The sequence below is a fragment of the Centruroides vittatus genome, unplaced genomic scaffold (assembly GCF_030686945.1).
Source record: "Centruroides vittatus isolate TY-2023 unplaced genomic scaffold, ASM3068694v2 contig_620, whole genome shotgun sequence".
Lineage (NCBI taxonomy): Eukaryota > Metazoa > Arthropoda > Arachnida > Scorpiones > Buthidae > Centruroides > Centruroides vittatus.
This window is the reverse complement of record NW_027122381.1, coordinates 1,280,798-1,301,743: the sequence shown is the minus strand read 5'-3', so window position 1 is coordinate 1,301,743 and position 20,946 is coordinate 1,280,798. Positions and strand designations below refer to the sequence as shown.

Below are 20,946 nucleotides of genomic sequence, written 5' to 3'. Positions count from 1 at the left end.
ATTTAGAAATATGGCGCTCTCGAACTAACAGTGCCACTTTTGCAGCAGCAGATTCTATTTTATAATTTCAATTCTGCAATAATTGTAGTTTTACAGATTTTTAAATATCGAAAGGCCAAAGGGCGCTGTTATTGAAAACCTTTCATTATACTACTACTAAGTTCGTTTAATTGTTTTGTTAAGTTAAGGCAACGCAACACTTGGGCGATCTGCCTAGGGGAATGCCTTCAAGGAGGTCTTTTTAAGGATAATTGGCCCCTATTTAGGCGCTACAGACGTGGATAAAACCTGGAAAACTCCACGTGGCCAGCCCATCCGGGCCGGGCGCGAACTCACGATCGAACTCCCAGTGTTCAGGGAACAGAACCGTTTGGCCACTGGTGCGCCACTACTCTGTTCGTGTAATCCTATGTTTCTATAGACAAAGTTTTTCGTTATTTTATTATTACCAGACCGTAGAAAGGAGGAAAAACGTGGTTGGGCTAAAAAGAGAGAGCGGTTATATAAAAGGGGAGAAATCCCTGGGTATTGCTTTCTCCATTTTCATTTATCTTTCCCCCCATGTTTTCGAAAAGTCTATTGTTCTGGTCTGACAGTGTTTTGAAATTAGAATTGTATTCTTAACGTTGGCAGCAAAATGTACTGGTAATATGATTTGCTATTACTCTCCTGGCTGTTCTATATAACAGAAGGAAAGTATGGCGATCGGTCAAAAAATGACCCCCAAGATTTTTACATTTTTGGGCTCAGGGGACCTTGAAACGTCGAGAAATGCAAAAATTCGGTCTGTTTTCCAGTATATACGGACGTTGGTGTGTGGGTGTACGTGGGGCACGATTTTACTCCCTGTTTGAAGCTTAATAACTCCTGTGTTTGTGTCAAAAATTTCTGAAATTTTGCAGGGAGGTTTGTGTGTTATGGGGATCGATGCCATTAAATTTTGATGGTTAAAGGTCGAGAGGGTGGGAAGATAAAGGAGGTTGCGTGAATCTCCAGTAGGGTCGTATTTCATAACGATTTTACTCGTTATTAGCATTTACATTTTTTTTCCATAAAATTCACCTCTGCCCTCAAAATTAAACTTTTTGCCATTTTAAAATACAGTACTAAAAAATATAAAATTTTTAAAATAAAATATCATAACAGATGGCGCCACCACATATTGCCGGGAAATTCATTGCTAGATTTTTTAAATACCATTCGTACGTGATTCTATTGTTAAGCACAAATTTCCTACGGTACTACTAAGGGCCAAATGGTCGAGTCGTCAACCCGTCGCTTTAACGAATCCTGGTCCGAATCCCAGTCGGGATCTTCAGAAATTGTTAACACCCCGCTTACTGTGTGTAAGCTGGCGTCTTTTCTCCGCTCTGGGAAATCCGGACGGAAACCTAACACATTTTCTGGAGGTGGTCCGTTCCCTCTCCATCCGGTCACCCCATTGTAAGCCCTGCCGAACCCGCGACGGGCTGGATTAAACGATTCTCTTGATGCCCACAGGGCAGAAAGTGTATTAAAAGAAATCCATTTGTACGGTAAACCCCTGCTAACTCGGACTAATAGGGGGCTTGTCCGAGTTGGCAGGGGTTTACTGTACTTTATTCCGAGCTTCGAATTTTTACTCTTCTTTCGAGCGCACGGTCGTTGGACTCTCCGAGACTCGAACAATTACACAGTTTAGACAATGAACTGTCGTACCCCTTTATTAAGCAGGTGTTTACACGGAAGATTCCAAAAAATCCATTTTATTGACACTTCCGCTAAAATAAAAACGATGTTTTTTCCGCGTCGCCAGCGAAGAATGTATAAAATGTAGCGAAATTTAAATGCCGAAAAATTAAAATAACCCGCACAACTTTCGACTTTTATTTAACGATTTATGTTAATATACAAACGATGCAGGCAGGCATCACAAGTGCCGTCTTCCGTAGAGGGCAAATCGAGCTTCCACCGGGCGTCTTTCGACTCTTAAACATTACAATTTTAGCCGTTTCCAAATTTCTAAACAATTTTCCGTCGTCGCAAATGTGCGATCGATTAAAATAAATGACTTCCGTAGCATTTCGCAAAGGACGAATTTAATTATCACGAAATTATTTAAAAAAATCATAATTAAACGGAGAATAATTCGAATTTTTGGTCGATCGTCCGTAGGGCCAACCACCGAAAGACACAGAAAAAGAATATGTGGCCATCGGGGTGGAGCGTCGATCGATAAACAAATTAGAATTCCGTCTCGACACGCGACGGGGGTCAAAGTTCTCGCAGGAGACACGCACGAGACGGCGTTTAGAGCAAGCTTCGCCACGACAGCGACGTTACGGGCGTCTTAATTAACCAATTTAGAAAATTCACGCTCGACCTTCGACCTCACGCGACTCTTCCCGCATCGATTCGAGGATCGTCCGGTTTTCTACGGAAGAACCTATTGCAACATGGGTTAAAACGACCGGAATTGAACGAGAATCGTCCGCGAAAAACGCAATTAATAAAAAAATTGAGCCATTTTTTAACACAGGAATAACTTCTGGTAAATAAGGCACACGCTACAAGTATACTAAAATTACGTGGGCGATCTCCCCCCGTATCTAAAATTTTTAGGCTTATCTACACTCGTGCTTGTCCTGATTCGATTCGGGTTTATAATACTGTTGTTGTTGTTGTTGTTGGCTAGGATCCGCTCCGAAACAGGGATTCGACTCCTCTGGCGCTCCTTCCCGAAACTTTCGATTTTTTTCCACTTGCTGTCTATAAACTGTACCACTTGGTTCTGTTTTGCCTCGAATTCGTCCGATTTGGCGGACAGGGGTCTAAATATGGTGATGGTTTCCGCAAACCGAACGCACTTCTTGCTCTTGGACTCCGGGGGCGGAGAACTCACTTCCTCTATGATTCTATCGATCTCTCTGTTGAGGTTCTCCTCCGTATCCGAGCCGACGCTACCCATTTTAGGCAGGAAGGGTACGGGAGAGGGGCGCTTGGGAGAGGTAGAAACGGGCGGGGTTCTACCCCCCACGTACAGTTCCCCTATGGTGGATATGGTGGATTCGGTGCTGCAACCGGACAGTCCCGAATCCACCTCTTCTTCTACGCACAGTATGGTTTCCCTCTCTTCCGCGGTGGCTTCGTCGACGTCACAGAAGTAATTGACGAACCTGGGCCGAGCGGAGGGCACGTCGTCCACTTTGGCGTTTAAGTTCAGACAGGCTCCCAGGTCCAGCACCCTCAAGTGGAGTCCGTCGTCCGTGGCGAACAGTACGGGGGTGGCTATATTTACGGCCGAGCTCTTCTTTAAAGCGCCCCTCTTCCTCCTCCCCCGGGTCTGACCGGAGGAGGGGAAAGGTCGTCGACCGCGTTGCTCCTGCAACATCCGAAAACGGCCAGAGACTTGCGCCTGATATCCTTCCTGAACCAGAACACCGCCAGGGGGTACAAACAGGCGAAAACGTATCTGAACCAGGTGAAGGTGGTCTCCAGTTTCGAAGTCCTCTCGATGTCCGGCAGGTCGTCCGGAGACTTTTGACCTCCGTAACTGCAGCGTATGGCACCGGTTTGCTGTACGAACACGTAGGGGAGGTATAAAAACAGATAGAGCGTAACAATAGTCACCGGGAGTCCGTGACTCGACCACTCACTCCACAGGTAAGACTGCTGGAAGAAGAGGTCGGAGTAGTTCATCTCCTGCTTCTTCCTGACTACCCTCTTGTCTCTGTAGGTGCGGTAACACGCGTAACACAGGTAGGAAACCATGCAGGCCACCGGCAGGGCGTAACACCAGGCCGTCATCAGGGCGGCGTAGGTTCTGCTCTTCTCATCGGCCACGCCGCAGCCATAACGATCCGGAAACAGTCTGGATTCTATGGTGCGCGCCAACACCGGAACACACAGTAAACAACCCGCCAACCACAATATCACTATGGCGACCGATTGTTTTCCTACGGTCAATAAACGTTTGAATTGTTCGGGCCGCCATGACGCCACCCAACGTTCCAAACACAGGATGCAGATGCCCAGAGTGGTCTGGAGGGTGGCCAACTGGGTGGAAAAGGCGTCCAGGGAACAGACGGTCCTGCCCAACTTCCAGGCGTCGACGGAGACGTAATAGACGGATATCAACATATTGAAGATGCACTCGGTCAGACACACGACGCACAAATTGGTGAGTAACCAGTTGAGGGAGACTCGCCTCAGGCCGTAACTGGAAGACAGGGTGACGAGGAGGAGAAGGTTGGCCGCGAAAGACACCAGAAACAGGAGCACCAGGAAGGTGGTGACGATGTAGCGACCGGTTGGGTCTCTGGACGACGACGACCCATCCCCGGAAGAGTTGAGCAACAGAACCACGGTTACTTTGCTAATCCCCGATGACGCGGTGGTTCCCGAATCCTCGGATGACGTCATCGTTACGGCGGGAGCGACCGGACCCGAATGACGCGCATCGCCCGTTCCGAGGGATGCGGTATACGAAGCGACACCTGCCGACTCCGATCGATGGCGCCTTTTCGCCTCTCGACCAATCACCGATCTCGATACGAAATGAGAAAAATGAAATTCCTTTTCCGTCCCGCAAAAAATAATCCAGATAAATAAGGAAATCAATTCCCATCAATTAAGAATTTCCCATCGATTTTAGTCTCCAAGCAATTACGCCCGATCGATCGCCGTTAACGATCGATCGACCTCGTATTAATGTTTACGTTCTGTCCGACATTTTCTTAGAAAATCATTTATCGAGCCGTGATTTTTATAAAAGGAAAATTGAATTTTATTTAATAACAATTGCGGATCGGATGACGTACAATTAAACGGGATGTCGTGGGTCGAGTGGTGTTTGCATTGCTCCGGATATGGCTCGAGACAGGGAAGGAGCGTTGGGACGAGGGGACACGCACCAAGGAGTCGCGCCTTCGCCTTCTAACGCTCGAGTCGTGGTTCCTCCGATGGCCACCAACTGCAATTTATTAAAATAATTAAGAGATTTTAATAAAAAGAGACCTTTTCGATTAAAAATCAACGATAAAATGCCGGCCAGGTAACCGCTTTCTTTAGCCGTTCGCCGTTTGGTGTTAATAAATACGTCGACGGTGACGCGTTATCTCGGGCAAAAAGGGCAATTGCTTAGGTTCCCGCTTACACGGACTCCCAAACCAGTGTTTTGTAAGAAAATAGTTCCTCTGAAGAAAAAGTCTGAAGTCAACGCTACGTGGGGCCCCTAATTCAAATATGTCTAGTTATAACGCGCCACCGTACGTGAACCGTCGTGTTTTCTCGCTTCCCGAAGTGTTTTAATTCTTAAAAAAAGGGGATTTTGTAATTTTAAAATTTTCCCAATCAAAAGAGTTTTCCCTTTTCCATTAAAAAAGACATATTAGCTCCGTAACGGAATTATACACCGGAAACGTAACGCGTAACTCTCTCTAGATACTAAGCCGGCCTATCGTAGTCTACGTCACACGAGATGTCGTGTTAGTGCTACCACACAAGAGTACAGATGTTAACAATGTCTCCTGTGATGCAACTTTCCCAGCAAACGGCGCGTGCTTTGCGGCGGGCTAAGACAAAGAAGGGGTAACGAGTTATATGTTTAGAACGTACGTAACTTCGACCTTCGATGAAAATTTTAGTGTTTTCGAATTGAACAAGTGAAGAGGAATAACTTTTTAATTGGGAGGGTGTTAGTTTCGGAAGATCACACCCCAAGATTTTTACATTTTTGGACTCGGGGGACCTCGAAACCTCGAGAAATGCAAAAAACAATTCGGACTTTTTCTGTAAGTATGGATATTAGTGTGCGTGGGGAGCACGATTTCGTTCACCTTGGTTGAAGCTTAATAACTCCCGTGCTTTCGATCGAAAATAGGACTATGGCAGACAAGTTAAATGCCAATGTCTTCCGAACAGTGCCACCACAGAAATTGATTTTGCATTTCAGTTTTCAATGTAGAGTTCATTCGTCGTAGTGCTTTCCTTTGCACTTCCGGCACGTGTTTCCTCAGGTTCGTTATTGATTACGTCGTAAATTCCGATCCAAATCGATAGTTTGAGTCCGTGGCATTTTTGTCTAAGCTTAAGAATATTTAATAATATATAATTTCAAACTAGAACGGCACTTGCACCTTATCCAAATTTAGTGAAAAATAATAAAGTTCTGTCCTATTCATTAAATACGACAGAACTTTATTAAACCTTCTATATAGGAATATATTCGTCTATAAAAAGTTTCTCTTTAAGATTTGATAAATGAAAACAATGGAAGTGCCATTTCTTTTTCTTGAGAGATGTTATTCAAGTTTCTTTCTTTGCTTTTGTGAGTTCTTTGGTGAAGTGACAAAACCAAATTCCTACATGGTTTGGGCTGGCAGAAAAGAAGATTGCATTGCCACTCTTGGATAGAATGGTCTATCACCAGATTAATTTGATAATAATTATCATAATTGTTTACAGAAATACATTTAAAAATGTTAAAAAATAACTTTTCTAATGCAAGTTCACAACTCTGTTTTCCACTAAACTAAGTGCTATTATATAGGATTAACTTATACACAAGAAAAGAATGGATAGAATTTTCTATTCTGCAGATACACTTTTTGTATTTCTTCTATTTATATAATAATGTTTCCGGACAACCGTCTGCAAATAATTTCCAAGAATCCGACTTGGATTACATTCCGATCTTTCCGAGTTTGCAATCTTTTGCCGGCCAGCAGTATCGCTATGAATAATAGTTCTTTGTTGTATTAACAGACGGCAAAAGTTTTTTAAATGAAGATGTGAAATATATTTAAGTTAACTGTCAAGTTATCTCTCGATTGATGATAATTTTGAACTATGCCAATAGTTTCAAAAGACAATTTATTAGAATATTAGTTTGGAAAATGCCGAATACTTTGGATGCGGATCTGAAGGATGCTTAATGCCACAAGTGTTAAATTAGATAACGCTGTTTGTAAAATTAATTATGCACATTTTACATTTTGCTTAATTCATTTCATTCCTTTGTTGTATAAAAAATTGTGTGGATAATGAATTTAAATTTATAATTTTCAATTGTAATCACACTTTGAAATGTCAATGAATAAAATCTATTGTGACATAAATAGTTTAAAAATCTGACACCAACATGATAGCTAGGCTAATGATAAGGATAGCGGGATAACTAAGATAGCTACATCTCAATTAGATAAAACATCTTATAAAAATTAAAACTTAGGTGGAAAAAAGTTGTCGCTGTTTATAGTTTATTTGCATTGTGAATTACCGTCTTGTTCTATCTTTGAAGTGGCTCGAGCAGCGTGGTAAATGCTCGACCCACTTCTGTACCGACCGGTTGAAATGGCACCTGCATATTTTTCAGTTAGTATTAGATTTTTTATTCAATAAGAATTTGTTCAAATCAGAATGAATTAGTATCTGGGTGATTCCAAGAGGAAGGAGGCAACGGCACGATCTTCCTTGTGTCGACAACTAACAAATTGAAAGATTGTGTTTATGCTCAGTGAAATATAGTATATGGAGTAATTATAGTTATGTGAATAAATAAGAAAACAAAAGACGATCTAACTGCTCCGTTATTCTAATATTAAATGCAATTTTTGACGCAAAAAAGCTTCTTACGGTTTAGTTTACAATAATTTGGAAGTTAATGTAATTTTTTTTTTGGCACTTGATTGCTTGCTATTCTTGTATGCTATTAACAATTGAGAGAACAGAAAACAATCAAGATTTTTATTTTCTATGTAAATAGAAAATAAAAATCCACCTTTTCCTCAAGAGAAGTGTTCCTGTGTGATACGTTCTCAATAGCAATTTTATGCTTGGTTCCAAGAAACCTACAACTAATGCAATTTTGATAAAATTATGGATATGTATTAATATATTCTATTAAAAATTTTATTGAATCATCTTTGAAAAGTAAATAATACCAATCAATGTACAAAGGGTGATTATTTAAAGAAAGACAAATGGCCATAAGATTTTGAAGATGAAATTTAAGGCAAGATTTTGCTCCTGTCCATGAATTAAATATATTTGTAAATTAGATTACTTACTATATTTTTTATTTAATAGTAAATTAATAGCCAATTATAATAAACAGTAATAAAGTCAATGACTGCCGTATGCCGTCGGGCTACGTAACGGCCATAATAATAATAAATTATTATTATTATGGCCGTTATATAGCCCGACGGCATGTGGCAGTGGTTGACTTTATTATTATAATGTATTGGGTTTTAGTAGAGTTGTTTGTTTATAATAAATAGTTAATAGTAAACAATTAAAGTCTTCTTGAAATAATCTATAACAGATTTAAATGTGAATTGAAGCAAGAATTAGATTCTTTGATATTGACCAACGATAATTAGCTCTTAAAATCCAGTCAGTTAAACCTTATCAAAACCATTTAAACAGCTATTTACTTAAAAATAAATTTAAAACAAATTTTGGTTTTTCACGCTAATATTTAGACTGTTTTCTTGCACACATCCATTTGTTATGTTCTTAAATCACTAGCAGTTTTAGCCTTTTATGTTTAAAATTAATATTATATTAAACTTCCTAATTCCAGAAATAATAAATTTTAGCCGAGTAGCAAAGGATAATACCTGACATATCTAGGTCAATGTATCCAGGAAAATTTCTGAGAATGTAACCTGGACTCAACCTGGTTTCCCAAGTGGCAGGACAAAGCCTGTATCACCTCGACTAACTAATTGTCCTTATTAGAATAAGGATGACCAAATAGTCAAGGCAATAAAATAGTCTGACTTTAATTCTATTAATAATTTTTTTTAAATATAATAAATAAATAGACCTTAAAATTTTCAAGTTATTTTTTTATTATAAGTATAAAATAATTTTACCTTGATTAGATCCGTAGATACGTTTAACGTCGAAAAGATCGGAAATAAATACTTTACGCCGGAAGGACTAAAGAAAACCCAAATTTCGGGAATTCCCTAGAAAATAAATATTCTTGTGAGGTACAAATAAATTAAACATGTATGTATTTCTTAAGAACACGAAAAATAAATTTCAGACAATTTGTAGCTGAGAAAGTTAAATATTAAATGATCAAATTCGAAACTTATTCTTAGAACTTTCTGAAAGACAATACATTAAATTATTATTTTATTAGAAAATATTTTAATGTATGTTTATTGTAATTTAGTTTTTAAGATTTCTAATATCTTAAAATTCTGCATTAACTATTAAAGCTGAGTATTTATAAACTAAAAATATACAAATACTGGAGTATTAAACACAAGACTGTGTTATTCATTAAACACTTGGCTTTTTCCACCTTTATTTAGTCGACTAAATAAAAGTGGAAAAAGCCAAGTGTTTAATAAATAACACAGTCTTGTGTTTAATACTCCATACACAGCAAAACACGGTTTCAAAAATAGATAAACTATACAAATACTTTTTAAATACTTATTTAGTATTTGTTGTACATAAACTCTATATTTATCAAATTTAAGCTTACTTATGTTGAAACAATAAGCTACAGAATACACCAGAGTTGACATTTTTAATACTACATTTCAAAACATAGGAAGAAGTATTTACAGTGGATTCTTGATACAGTGAACAATCAAAGGACTGAGTTAAATCATTCACTATATACAGAACCAACAAAACTGCTCCTTACATTGAAAGTTCACTATATTGGATAGTCACTATATCAAGAGTCCACTATATTAAATATGGTTGATTTTATATTATATCTTCATGATGCATAAAAGATAGATTTCTAATTGTGAGATGATTCATTTTAATAGATTCTTATCCTAGTGACTATACCTGCACTTTGATATATTTGATCTTTAAATAATGAATGATTCTGAGAGGACAGTGTTGTTAATATAATGAGAATCTTCTGTGCTTAAAGGAAATATTACGAAGTGTAAAGTAAAAAATGACAAAGATCATGCAAAATTACACAGAATTCTTAAAAATTATCATATAATTTTAAATTATTAAAATGTAATGCAACACAAGGTTAATCTGACAAGGAGAGATGCTTCCCTAGAAGACTTTGTATGGGAAACTGGACACTATTTAGGTGTTACAAATGTCAAAAATACCCAGACAGTACATTAAATGACCTGTTCCTAAATGTGTAATTGAGCTGACATGTGATATTTTCATATTTTTTGTTATTACATTATCGAGGTGTATTTGTTTAATGAAAATGGCACCTGGTAAGGCTGTAAGTGTTGATGTACATGAAATAATCATCATCCTCCATAGACAGGGCAATTTCTTAAGAAAAATTGCAAAGGAATTAAAAATTGGTAATTCCACAGTATGGACATTGTTTCAAAATATCAGGAAACTGGTAAAATTCATCCAGAAAAATCAACTGAAAGGCCAACAACCATAATAAAGACTGAACAGAAGTACAGTACCTTCGTGAAATAATTAAAAAAAATCGAAGGGCATCACTTGGTGAATTAGTGAATGAATGGAATAAAGTTACTGGAAAGGAAGTTACAAAAGAAACTTGTCGTATCCATCTGCACAAACTTGGCTACAGCTACTACCAAGTAAGAAAATATCATTATTTTTTACTTAACAATTGTGACATCTTGTTAGACATCTTGTTAAATGGAAGAGGGGGAGGACTCCTGGTATCACTTGGAGGTACGAACAGGAGGGAAAAGAGGATGAAGGAAGAGGGAGAGTGGTGAAGACAAGGGGATGAGATTGGGTCAGGGGAAAGATGAGTAACAATTGTGACAGGTAACATTTCTTAGACAAAGATAAAACCACTTCTCACAAAAACACAAATAAAAAACCAATTGATGTGGGCCAAAGAACACAAATGCTGAATATAACAACAGTGGAAGCAGGTTGTTTTTGGTGATGAGGCAAAGTTTGAAGTCTGCATTGGAGGCAATAGAAAAAAAAAGTTATTAGAAAGCATGAGGCATTTCATCATGATTGTCTACACTGCATTGTAAAATTCCCAAAAAACTGTAAGTATTGTGGTGTGGGTTGCATGTCAGCCCAAGGTGTGGGAAATTTGCATTTCATCGAGGGACTAGTAAATGCAACAAAATATCAACAAATCCTTGAGGAAAATCTATTACCATCATTAGAAAAATTACAATATCAGGAATATTTTATTCTCCAGCAAGATAGTGCAAGTTGCCATACTGCTAAGACCACCAAGGCTTGGCTGGCCCACCTTAATATTAACACATTTAAATGGCCATTAAGCAGTCCCAACCTTCCCCTATAGAAAATATATGGGGTAAATTAAAAAAACATTGAGAAAGTGTGGTTGTTTAAAGCAAAAAGTCAAGCAAATTTGGGATGAAATTATTCCAAATCAATGCCTGGCTCTTGTTAATATGATGCATGATCATGCAAATGCTGTTATACAAGCCAAAAGTTAAATATTCACGTACCATCCAAGGTATCTTTTGTCAAAAATGGCTCTGTCCGAGCTGTTTTTTATGTATTATAAACATGAAAATTTTTAATGTAAAATCCTCAGTTATAATAAAAGTTTACTAATATAAAATAATTATAAGTGTACAAAATTTTTCTGTTTGATGTTATTGAAGGATAAGCTAAAGATGAATTAAAATAACATGCTGCCCAAGGTTTTTTTTGGTCAGGGTTGTATGTAGCCAGCCTAGTCAGGTGCAAACCCATGACCAACTACCAGTGTTCAGTGTTCAGTTATTTTATCTACTCTGAGTGTGGATCGCAATGACATTGAGACATCATAAAAAATTTAATGTTGTTTGAATGTAGATAAAATACAATGTGCCAATGCTCAAGAAATTTCATAAGTGTTTTATCTATGTTTTTATTGTAGTTTCAGTTTATATGATATTTTGTAATTTTAAAATGGCACGAGTCATTGTATGAAATAATTCTTAAATGTAACCAATGGTAAAGATGTTCCATCTGTTTTGAATGTAACCGTTTCATTGATTTAAATAGCTCTTCTGTTTTCTTTTGGAAACTTTAATGTTCTTAAAAAGCTCAAAGAAGGCTGCTTAACGCAGCCAAGAGCATTCGTTGTAAATAAATAAATTGTGCAAGTGTTAAAGGTTGTTTGAAATTTCTGAATATAACATTGATATTATAGATAAAATTGACTTATTAAAAAAATAATAAAATGTTAAGTTATCTATATTTTTAAGATATCTTTAAGAATGTTCCACTGTTTTATTGCTTGATAAATTGAAGTTGAAACTAACTGATAGTTTTGCAGGCTGATGAGTTAATTATGTAGGGTTCTTATGTTATCTTTGGTTTTATATATTGTCTACAACAATTTACCTTCTTACAGGAAAGACACTTCATGTTTATTCAAACTGTGACGATGCTTTGGCCTCTTCGGTGGGCAAAGCATCTGAAGAAACCAAAGCATTGTCACATGACAGGTAACTTAAAGTTGTATAATGAAAGTGAGAATAAATAATTCCTTTCTTGTTATAGATATTGTTTGACAGTGTTAATCACCTCTAAAGTTGGAACAGATTGAGTGGTTTTCCTTGAGTTTTTAAACGTTTTTATTTTTTAATTTAAATTTCTGGCCTCATTGAATATTTTTAAATAATCTACATATATATATATATATATATATATATATATATATATATATATAAATGAGGATGTTTATTTTTTTGTTCACTATACATTTCTAGGCTGTTTGACCAACTGCTATGAAAGTCGGCAGTTATGTTCAAATATTTCTAACTTAGATCATGTTGCACATCACACTCCAAATTATTAATTGGATTTCTATATATTGATTAATTTCTGTCTACAGTTGATTGCTGGCTTTACATGTAGTGCCATCTATTAAAAAACATTTAACAAAATAATTCACTAAATGTAATTCTTACAAAGAAAAGATAAAATTTTTAAAAATATATATTATATTCACCGAATTACTGCGACAGTGACATAGTGTGAAACAGATGTGCCATTACACCTTTACTGTGACAGGTAGCACATAGTACTTGCCTTAGTGGAATGGAGTAGAACCCTACATCATACTTTTCCTGTCAGTAATAGAGTAATGCCGGTTAAGCTATATACCGTATATCTCGGCAGATAAGACGAGGTATAAATTTTCGTCAAAGTTTTATAGTTTTAGCTTATATCTGTCCTATAAGACGACCCCCAAACTATGAACGGCCTATGAATTTAGTTTAGATCGGCGATCATCATCTGAATAATAATACTGTATAGCATATACGGAATTATGTCCTATTTGTAATTTTTCAAATGAACAAATTTATTTTCTTGCATCTGGCAGCACTGCCTTGCGATTGTTGCAAGCATTTGCACTGATTCGGCATTTGGGTAATGACCTTGACTATTCACAAAAACATCGTATGGGCTATTTTGTGCACATACCCTACTCTCTACTAGTAAATAATTACGGTTTGCCCGTTTTTTTATAATGGTTTTGATTTATATAAATTTCAATCTAATTTTTTGTATCTGTCCTATAAGACGACCCCAGATTTTGGGGGCATTTTTCTATGATTAAACTATCGTCTTATTTGCTGAGATATATGGTAACTCCATTCAGGGGAAAATTTTTTAATTGAAATAACGTGACTTGTGGCACAAATTGGAAGTTCATTTATAGTTAATCTGGTCCTCTTTCTCTTGTGATTTCCATGTCTGTTTTTGACTCTCATCTATCTAACTCCGTTCTCGACATTATGGAAGGACAGAGATGGATGGATGACAGTGGGAATTTATAGCTCTAAAATTTTTTCAAATTGCAGCCCAATAAGTACCCCCCAGTAGCAGAGTGAAACCTGAACACCAGTAGTTGGTCATGGGTTCACCTATGCACCGTCAACAAAGTGGCCACATGGAGTTAACTGGGATTTCTTTGTGTTAGTAATACTAAAATTAGCACCAGCTTTACATAAGTCTTTCCAGGATGCATTCTCCTTGGCAGATCGCTCATGTATTGTATTGCCATAACCAAATAAACCAAACTACAGTAGAGCATCGATCAACCAAAACATCAATTAATCAAAACTTTCCAGTCGGCAAATTTAAATTTTTGCTGGTGCTGTGGCGCTGCAATCTTTGGCTATGTCTTGGGCAGGGTTGCCACTTACAACATATGAAAAAAGTTGGGTCTGGATGGAAAAAAACCCAGAAAAATTCATGATTAAAATGTAATTATAAATACTTTATCATAGTACATTCTTGCTGTTATAATTACAGACACTATAATACAAATTTAAAAAACCATTTATTACCTAATTTACACAGTAGTTAATGTTATTTCACAGCTACTCTGTTCTTCTTTTTCCATTAACAGTACTGCACAATCTTTATGCTCTTCTTGTTGCTTCTTATATCATTGGTGACAAACTTCTTGTACTGCATCTCTAATTAGTTCAGGTTGGGGTTCATACAGCAAACAGCTAAGATTTTTCCTACCGATCTCTTGTTTAGCAAGCAACCTGTTCTTTGACGACTCAATAGTTAAATCATTTTATATTTATTGAAATAAAAGTTGTCTCAGACATCTTTTATTTCAATAAATATAAAATGACTTATATCATTATGCTGTTGCTTATGAGAATTTATCTTCAGAACTTTTGGAGAAATGACAATTTCTCCAATGACAACATTTTTCTTCCTGACAGTGACTACGAATCAGATCATCTGAGAATGCAATCAGTCCATGATAGTGAAGTAGATGCCAAAGAGTTACTGGCAAACACAGAATCATCTGTCATCAGATTCTGTGTAATTTACTATGTAAAAATGGAACCACCAAATGGTATAAAGAACCAATGTTCATACTAGAAATGACTGTATAACATTACCCTGTATTGATTTTTTTTTCTGTTGATTTGTTGTAAAATATAATGTTTAGGTGCTTAATTTTTAGAAGTATAACATAGTTTGATGTTTAATAAACTTTTTCTTAATTCTTCCCTATTATCCGACATTTTGCCCACCCATTTAGGTCGGATAATCGAGTCTCTACTGTATACGTAAAGCCATATTTAAAAAAAAAAACCCCATATTTTACGAATATTAGAAATAAACAACCTAGAAACCAAGAGAAGGTTGAAAACTCCAGATCTGGGTTTTAAAACCAAAGAATGATAACCCTGGTCTTGGGCTACTCCAATATTATTTTTTGTTGGTGTGTGTGTTTTAGCTGGCAGCACTGGCGCAACCACAAGAGGGTACTTAAGGACGTGCCAGGATTTGAACAAATTTCAACAAGGGATAGGTTAATATATTTTTTTCGTTCATAATTGATTATCCGAAAAATCAATTTTCCAAACAACCCCAGTCCCCAATTGATTCAGATAATCAATGCTTTACTGTAATTCTAATGAGCAATTATGTATTGTGACATTGTCACAATGCTGGGATGCAATTTTTTGTCTCAGTTTTCTCAATTCTTTTAGTGGTGGTCTTGCCCCCTGTACATCATACTTTTCCTGTTAGCAATAGAGCTGTGATGGTCATCTATCTAACTCCTCACGGGAAAATTTTGAATTGAAGTAATGTGATTTGAGGTAAAAACCGGAAGTTTGTATATAGTAATCTGGGCCTCCTGCCCTAAGCTGTCCACATCTGGTTTCGATTTTCATCTCTACCTAACTCCTTTCTCGAGATTAAGGATTACAGACATACAGATAGGGGATGAGTGGTTGGAATTTATAGGTCTACAGTTTTTTAAAATTGCAGCCCAATAATTTTTCTATAAAAGCAATATTTACGAGAACATACTTCCCACAGAGTTTATACAATCTATTGCCAAAATTTAAACACTTTATTATCACATAAAAGGAATTATTCTAACATTTTTATTTAAACAAGTTTTATACAAAGTCTTTTAGATATTAAGGTTAGCGACTTCGATCACATGCAGGGGCCACCACAACCTGTCTAACACGAATCACTTTTCAAATATTAATAGTAGACTAGTGCTAGTTAGTAGTCATTGAGCATCCTTTCTTACGGGAGGTCGACGACTACTTTTGGTTGAATTACTTCTTCAACCCCCTTCTGCAATGGTCTTTTCTTTCTATTGGACCAGTGGTATGGTGGCATTTGAATAGGAAAATTATGTATCACAAGGTTACCATCAAGCACAAAATATGATTTAAATGGTTTTTGAGGGTGCCGAGTTTAAATATTTGGCTCACTTTTTCCAAAATTTGATTCATTGGCAGATTACCATTTGATATTTGGCTGTGAATGGTACAGTTTCTTAGAGTTAAGATTAGAAAATATCATATCTGAAAAATTTAAGATATATTTTCAATTCCTGTCTACTCGACCACTGAATTCGTGCCATTTCGTACCATCCGAGTGTCGTGATAAAAACGACAATGGTAGGCCGAAATAACCAAACTCTTCATATGGTTTTCGTTTTAATGTTTCTTATATTATGGTACTTGATTTATATAACTACAAAGGTTATCTTATGTAAGGGTGACCAATCTAACACATTTTAAAAATTCTTTATTCCTCTACTATACACAATTTAAAGAATTTTTAAAATATGTTAGATTGGGCTCTTGGGTGATAAACTCTTATGTAATATAACATTTGTAAATATAGATCAAATACTACAATATAATACAATATAATATAATATAAGGGTTAGAAGCAGAGCTGCTGTTTCTAGGGTAATTTCAACCTCTGAGGGTAATGTTTAGGGTAGTCTTATATTTAGGGTAAATCTAGGGTAAAACTGGTTCGTGATCTGATGTTATTACCCATCGTGCCACAAGTTTCGTTGGAAAAAGTTTTAGCCTAAAACTGTTCTGTTTTCCTGTATAACTGGAGGGGTTTAGGATAGGACAACAGAAGCTAAAGAAATTGGTGCTAGACACAAGAGTGTACACTGTATATTAAACCCAAGTAGCATTTCACTTTTCTCAACCTTTGTGCCATTGACACTCTCCATATCAGATGTAAATTGATACCTCTGATAAAGCCTAAAAATCCTAAGACATTTTAGTTATTAAGATTTTTAAAAGCAATGAATTAAGAATTGTTCTGATTATTATTTCACAATAATAGTACAGGAATCTGTGTCATAGAAAAATTCTCTTTATTATTATTATTTTTTTTAATCCGAGCATGAGCTTGAGCTGGGACTTTTCTCAATTTAGGGTAATCTAGAGTAAAACAAAGGTGCCGTCAGAGTAGTTTCACCAGAAGCAGGCGGCAACACTGGTTAGAAGTACAAAACAATCTAATAATCTTAATCTTTGCCATTTTTAGCTTTTGCCTGAGCAGTGCCAGGCTCGTCTGCTAGTTTTATTAATTTTATTATTTTATACTTATTATGGTATATATTAATAATTTAATGCAATAAGAAAGTTCTTTTTTTAAGAATATTTTCTGGTATTCTAAACTTTCTAAAAAGCAAAACCACAGGTTCTGGTTGCCAGTAAAATTTTCCATAGCAACAAGATTACCAGATAATTTGATACAAAATTTAAATTAAAGAATTAAAATTTTGGAAAATTTAGTGATAATTATTAAAAAATATTTCCATGGGAACATCTGAAAATGACCATAAATTCTTTGTCCTTTAAATCAGTAGTTCTTAAACTTTTTCAAGATGTGTCCCCCGAGGACAACAGATATAATTTATGGCCCATGTGTACAGTATACACTACAACCCCATTCTATTGAGTAATTTTGTTTAATTTTTCTTCTGTGCAGTACTTTTTTATTTTCACTGCACTGCCTAATTATTTTTCATTTTCAATTTTTTCCATATCATATAATAATAATATCACATTACAACAGCAATTTTAGCAATTGAAAATGTTGCTTTTGTTTCTGGCTCCCAAGGATGTTGACCCCCACTTTAGGAAGCTCTGCTCTAACAAACAAACTGTTACATCACTGTAACTCTCTCGTCTAATGCTATATTCCTACTATCAATATTTTTGATCTTTTGATACCATCTAATTTCACTCACAGTATGCAAGACATCAACATAATACAAACTAAAAGTTTGTTTCAAAATTTTGTCCAGTAAAACCTGTCCTAACTTACAATGGTATTGACCAATTTGGACGAAGGATACGTGAAAGGGAAGAAATAAATTCTGTTTTGTGAATTGTTAGAAGTTTAATCCAAATTGTTAATAGCAAGGTTGAGGCCAAAGTTTTAAACGCGAAAATGTGTACGTCGGATGTTCGGTGCCACTTTCCTGTAAGTCTAGAAGTTTGGCAATGGCGTTTGGAGAGTCAGTGGAATTCGTGCTCGACATTCAAAATGCCACTGTCAAACTTCTAGGCTTACAGGAAAGTGGTGCCAAATGCTCGACGTACACGTTTTCACGTTTAAAACTTCAGCCTCAATCTCGCTAATGTTAAACAGTATCTTCAGTTAAGCTTATAGTTTAATGAATTCGACTTTTGTTGGTTGTTCAATTAATGATATATTTCAAAACGACACTAAACGACAGTAAAATATCGATTTTATTGCAACATACATCGATTTCTTTAATTCATAATTATAATTACAATATAAACCTCAAACTTACCTTTGTTTTAATAAGAGTTTCAACAGTTTCATGTAATAAAGGGTGTGGACAAGTTTCATAAACTATTACTTTTTCAATTTCTTTTCCTAAGAAAGATATTCAATTACATTTAATACAAATTAAGAAATGCAAACATTAACTTACAATAAAAATTTTCAAAACTTACCATGCTCATTCAGAGTTAAAATGTCATCATTTGCTAAGTTACTACAAGGATATAAGAATGGTAATGTAGGTAGATCAGTATCTAGTAAGAGATATATTTCTATTATAATTACAGCAATAACAAATAAAAGAATTTAAAAACACATTTCAATATAATTAAAACTAGTAAATATTTTAGGTAACATGATATTTTGGTTCATTAGATTAGCACTGGTGAAATAAGGTATATAATAATTGTAACATTTTAAAAGATTTTCAAGTTCATTAGATTATTAATTTATTACTTTATTTTTATAAATTACACTTATTTAAATTAAGTGTATTTTGAATACGAAAACCAATAGATTTCACACTAGCTTTTTAAAATTTATAAATACTATATTTTGTTATGGATTAAAAAAAAGTCAATAGATGGTGCCAATAACACTTTTCTGAGTTATTTATAGCTGTCAACTTAGCAATTTTAAATGGAATATTTAAATTTAAATCCACTGTGCAAATACCTCAACATTAATGGGTTTTTGCTAATAGATACAGTGATATTAAGTGAAGAAAACTTCCAATGACCAGCATGTGAAATTAAGTGGATTTGACTGTATAAAAATTTAAATGTTACAAAATACAGTAGAAAAAGTTAGAAAAATAATTTTCATATTATAACTTAACTTTTTGAACTGTTAGAATATTAATAATCTTTGTTTTTAATTTAAATCTGTCTGCCCTATGATACTATTTGAACTATAAACAATTTTAAAAAGATTTCTCAAAAAGCAAATGATTATTAACAGAGCCACTAATGCAATTCTTTTCTTATAAATATTTCATTATAAAAAATCAAACTGCCAAGTTCAGTTATAGTGAAGAGTTAATTTTAGTTTCCAAAACTTCATAGTCTGATCCTTCATATTACAACATGATACAGAATCTTATGCATTAGTAAAATGTATAAATATTTACTTACGTTCTAAAATTACAGAAACCAGAGCCTTGACACTTCCCGAAGTTTGTCCAGAGCATACTATCTGCAGTTTTGATTCTGAAATATTAATTTCATGTTGAAATAATAATAATTATTTTCTTTATAAACTTATTATTAAAGTAAAATCTCTAAGATATGGTAGGGATATTTGTTTGAATAATATCTGAAACAAGATTTAGACTTTTCCAGCAGAAATTATTAAATAATTTCTGCTGGAAAAGTCTAAATCTTGTTTCATTTATTCTATACACAAGTTTACAAGGCTTATTATTGAATAATATCTTTGACATAAAGACATAGTAGATAATTTTACTAAATTTGATTAAGTTAATTTATTATGATTAAATCTGTATTCATTTGAACAAATTTTATGAATACAAAATATGTTTTCGCTAATCACAAACAGTTTTACATGAATCTAAGCCTACGAAATTAAAACTTATATCTGTAATATATAGAAAAACGTTTTTTGTGTGTAGATAATTTTTAAAAACTCTTAGGTCAGTTAAAATACGAAGGCTGTGGCAATCTGAGCTCCTGTTTTGGATCGTAATTTCAGCGGTTATTTTGGATATCATTTCAAGTGTGGTACACTGTTAGAAAGGACTTTGTTTGCTGGTTCGTAGGACACCTTAATTGTTTTGATAGGTTAATTAGGGGAGGAGTTAGAGGGGTTTTAATTTTGTAATTTTGGTAGGTTAAAGAGGGTGGGGACCTAAGGTTAGGGGGGAAGGAATTGGGAGCACAAATAGGGGGTCCTTATCTAGGTCGGGGGTGATTTTGGTAAAGTTCTGTTAAGTTTCCTATGTGTTACACTAGTTTACATTATACTTACTTCATTATGTATATTTTTAAATATAACGAGCTTTGTAATGGCTTTTCCCACGTAGTAACGGTCGTAACGGTCTTTTCTAATGGCCACTCTATTTTTTTTTTTTAATTTTTATTTTTTTATTTTTTTTTATTTTTTTTTTTGAAATGGGTTTTCAGTACTTAAGCTTTATTTGGGGTTAAAATTTTGTTGTTTTAGGTTAAATAAGATTAAATAGTTAACTTTTATTTTAATTAGTCAATTCTCTAGCTGTCTTTGGTAGTTGAATTATTTTCAACTGTATTTAATGGATTAGTAGCCTTAAGTACTCTAGATTATTTTAATTGTATTTATTAATTAATTATTGATCTTTCTATGCCTTGTTTTTGTCAATATATGGTTGTGTTAGTCTTCATTCTCCAATTTTATCTTCGTGTCAACTGGAGGGTT

The 20,946-nt window shown here is 35.1% G+C and overlaps 1 protein-coding gene across 3 annotated transcripts in view; it reads right to left on the bottom strand.

The window, feature by feature from the left end:
• Positions 1-4,741: 4,741 nt before the first annotated feature.
• LOC136979416 (uroporphyrinogen-III synthase-like) overlaps positions 4,742-20,946 on the bottom strand; it is a 42,017-nt gene continuing 25,812 nt past the window's right edge. For all 3 annotated transcript variants that reach the window (XM_067275392.1, XM_067275394.1, XM_067275393.1), the window contains exons 6-10: positions 19,668-19,742; positions 18,708-18,788; positions 18,542-18,627; positions 8,862-8,957; positions 4,742-4,951 (exon numbers count right to left, since the gene is read on the bottom strand). In XM_067275392.1, the coding sequence (XP_067131493.1) occupies positions 4,802-4,951; positions 8,862-8,957; positions 18,542-18,627; positions 18,708-18,788; positions 19,668-19,742 (488 nt within the window). In that variant the 3' untranslated portion in view covers positions 4,742-4,801. The remainder of the gene's footprint in view (positions 4,952-8,861; positions 8,958-18,541; positions 18,628-18,707; positions 18,789-19,667; positions 19,743-20,946) is intronic.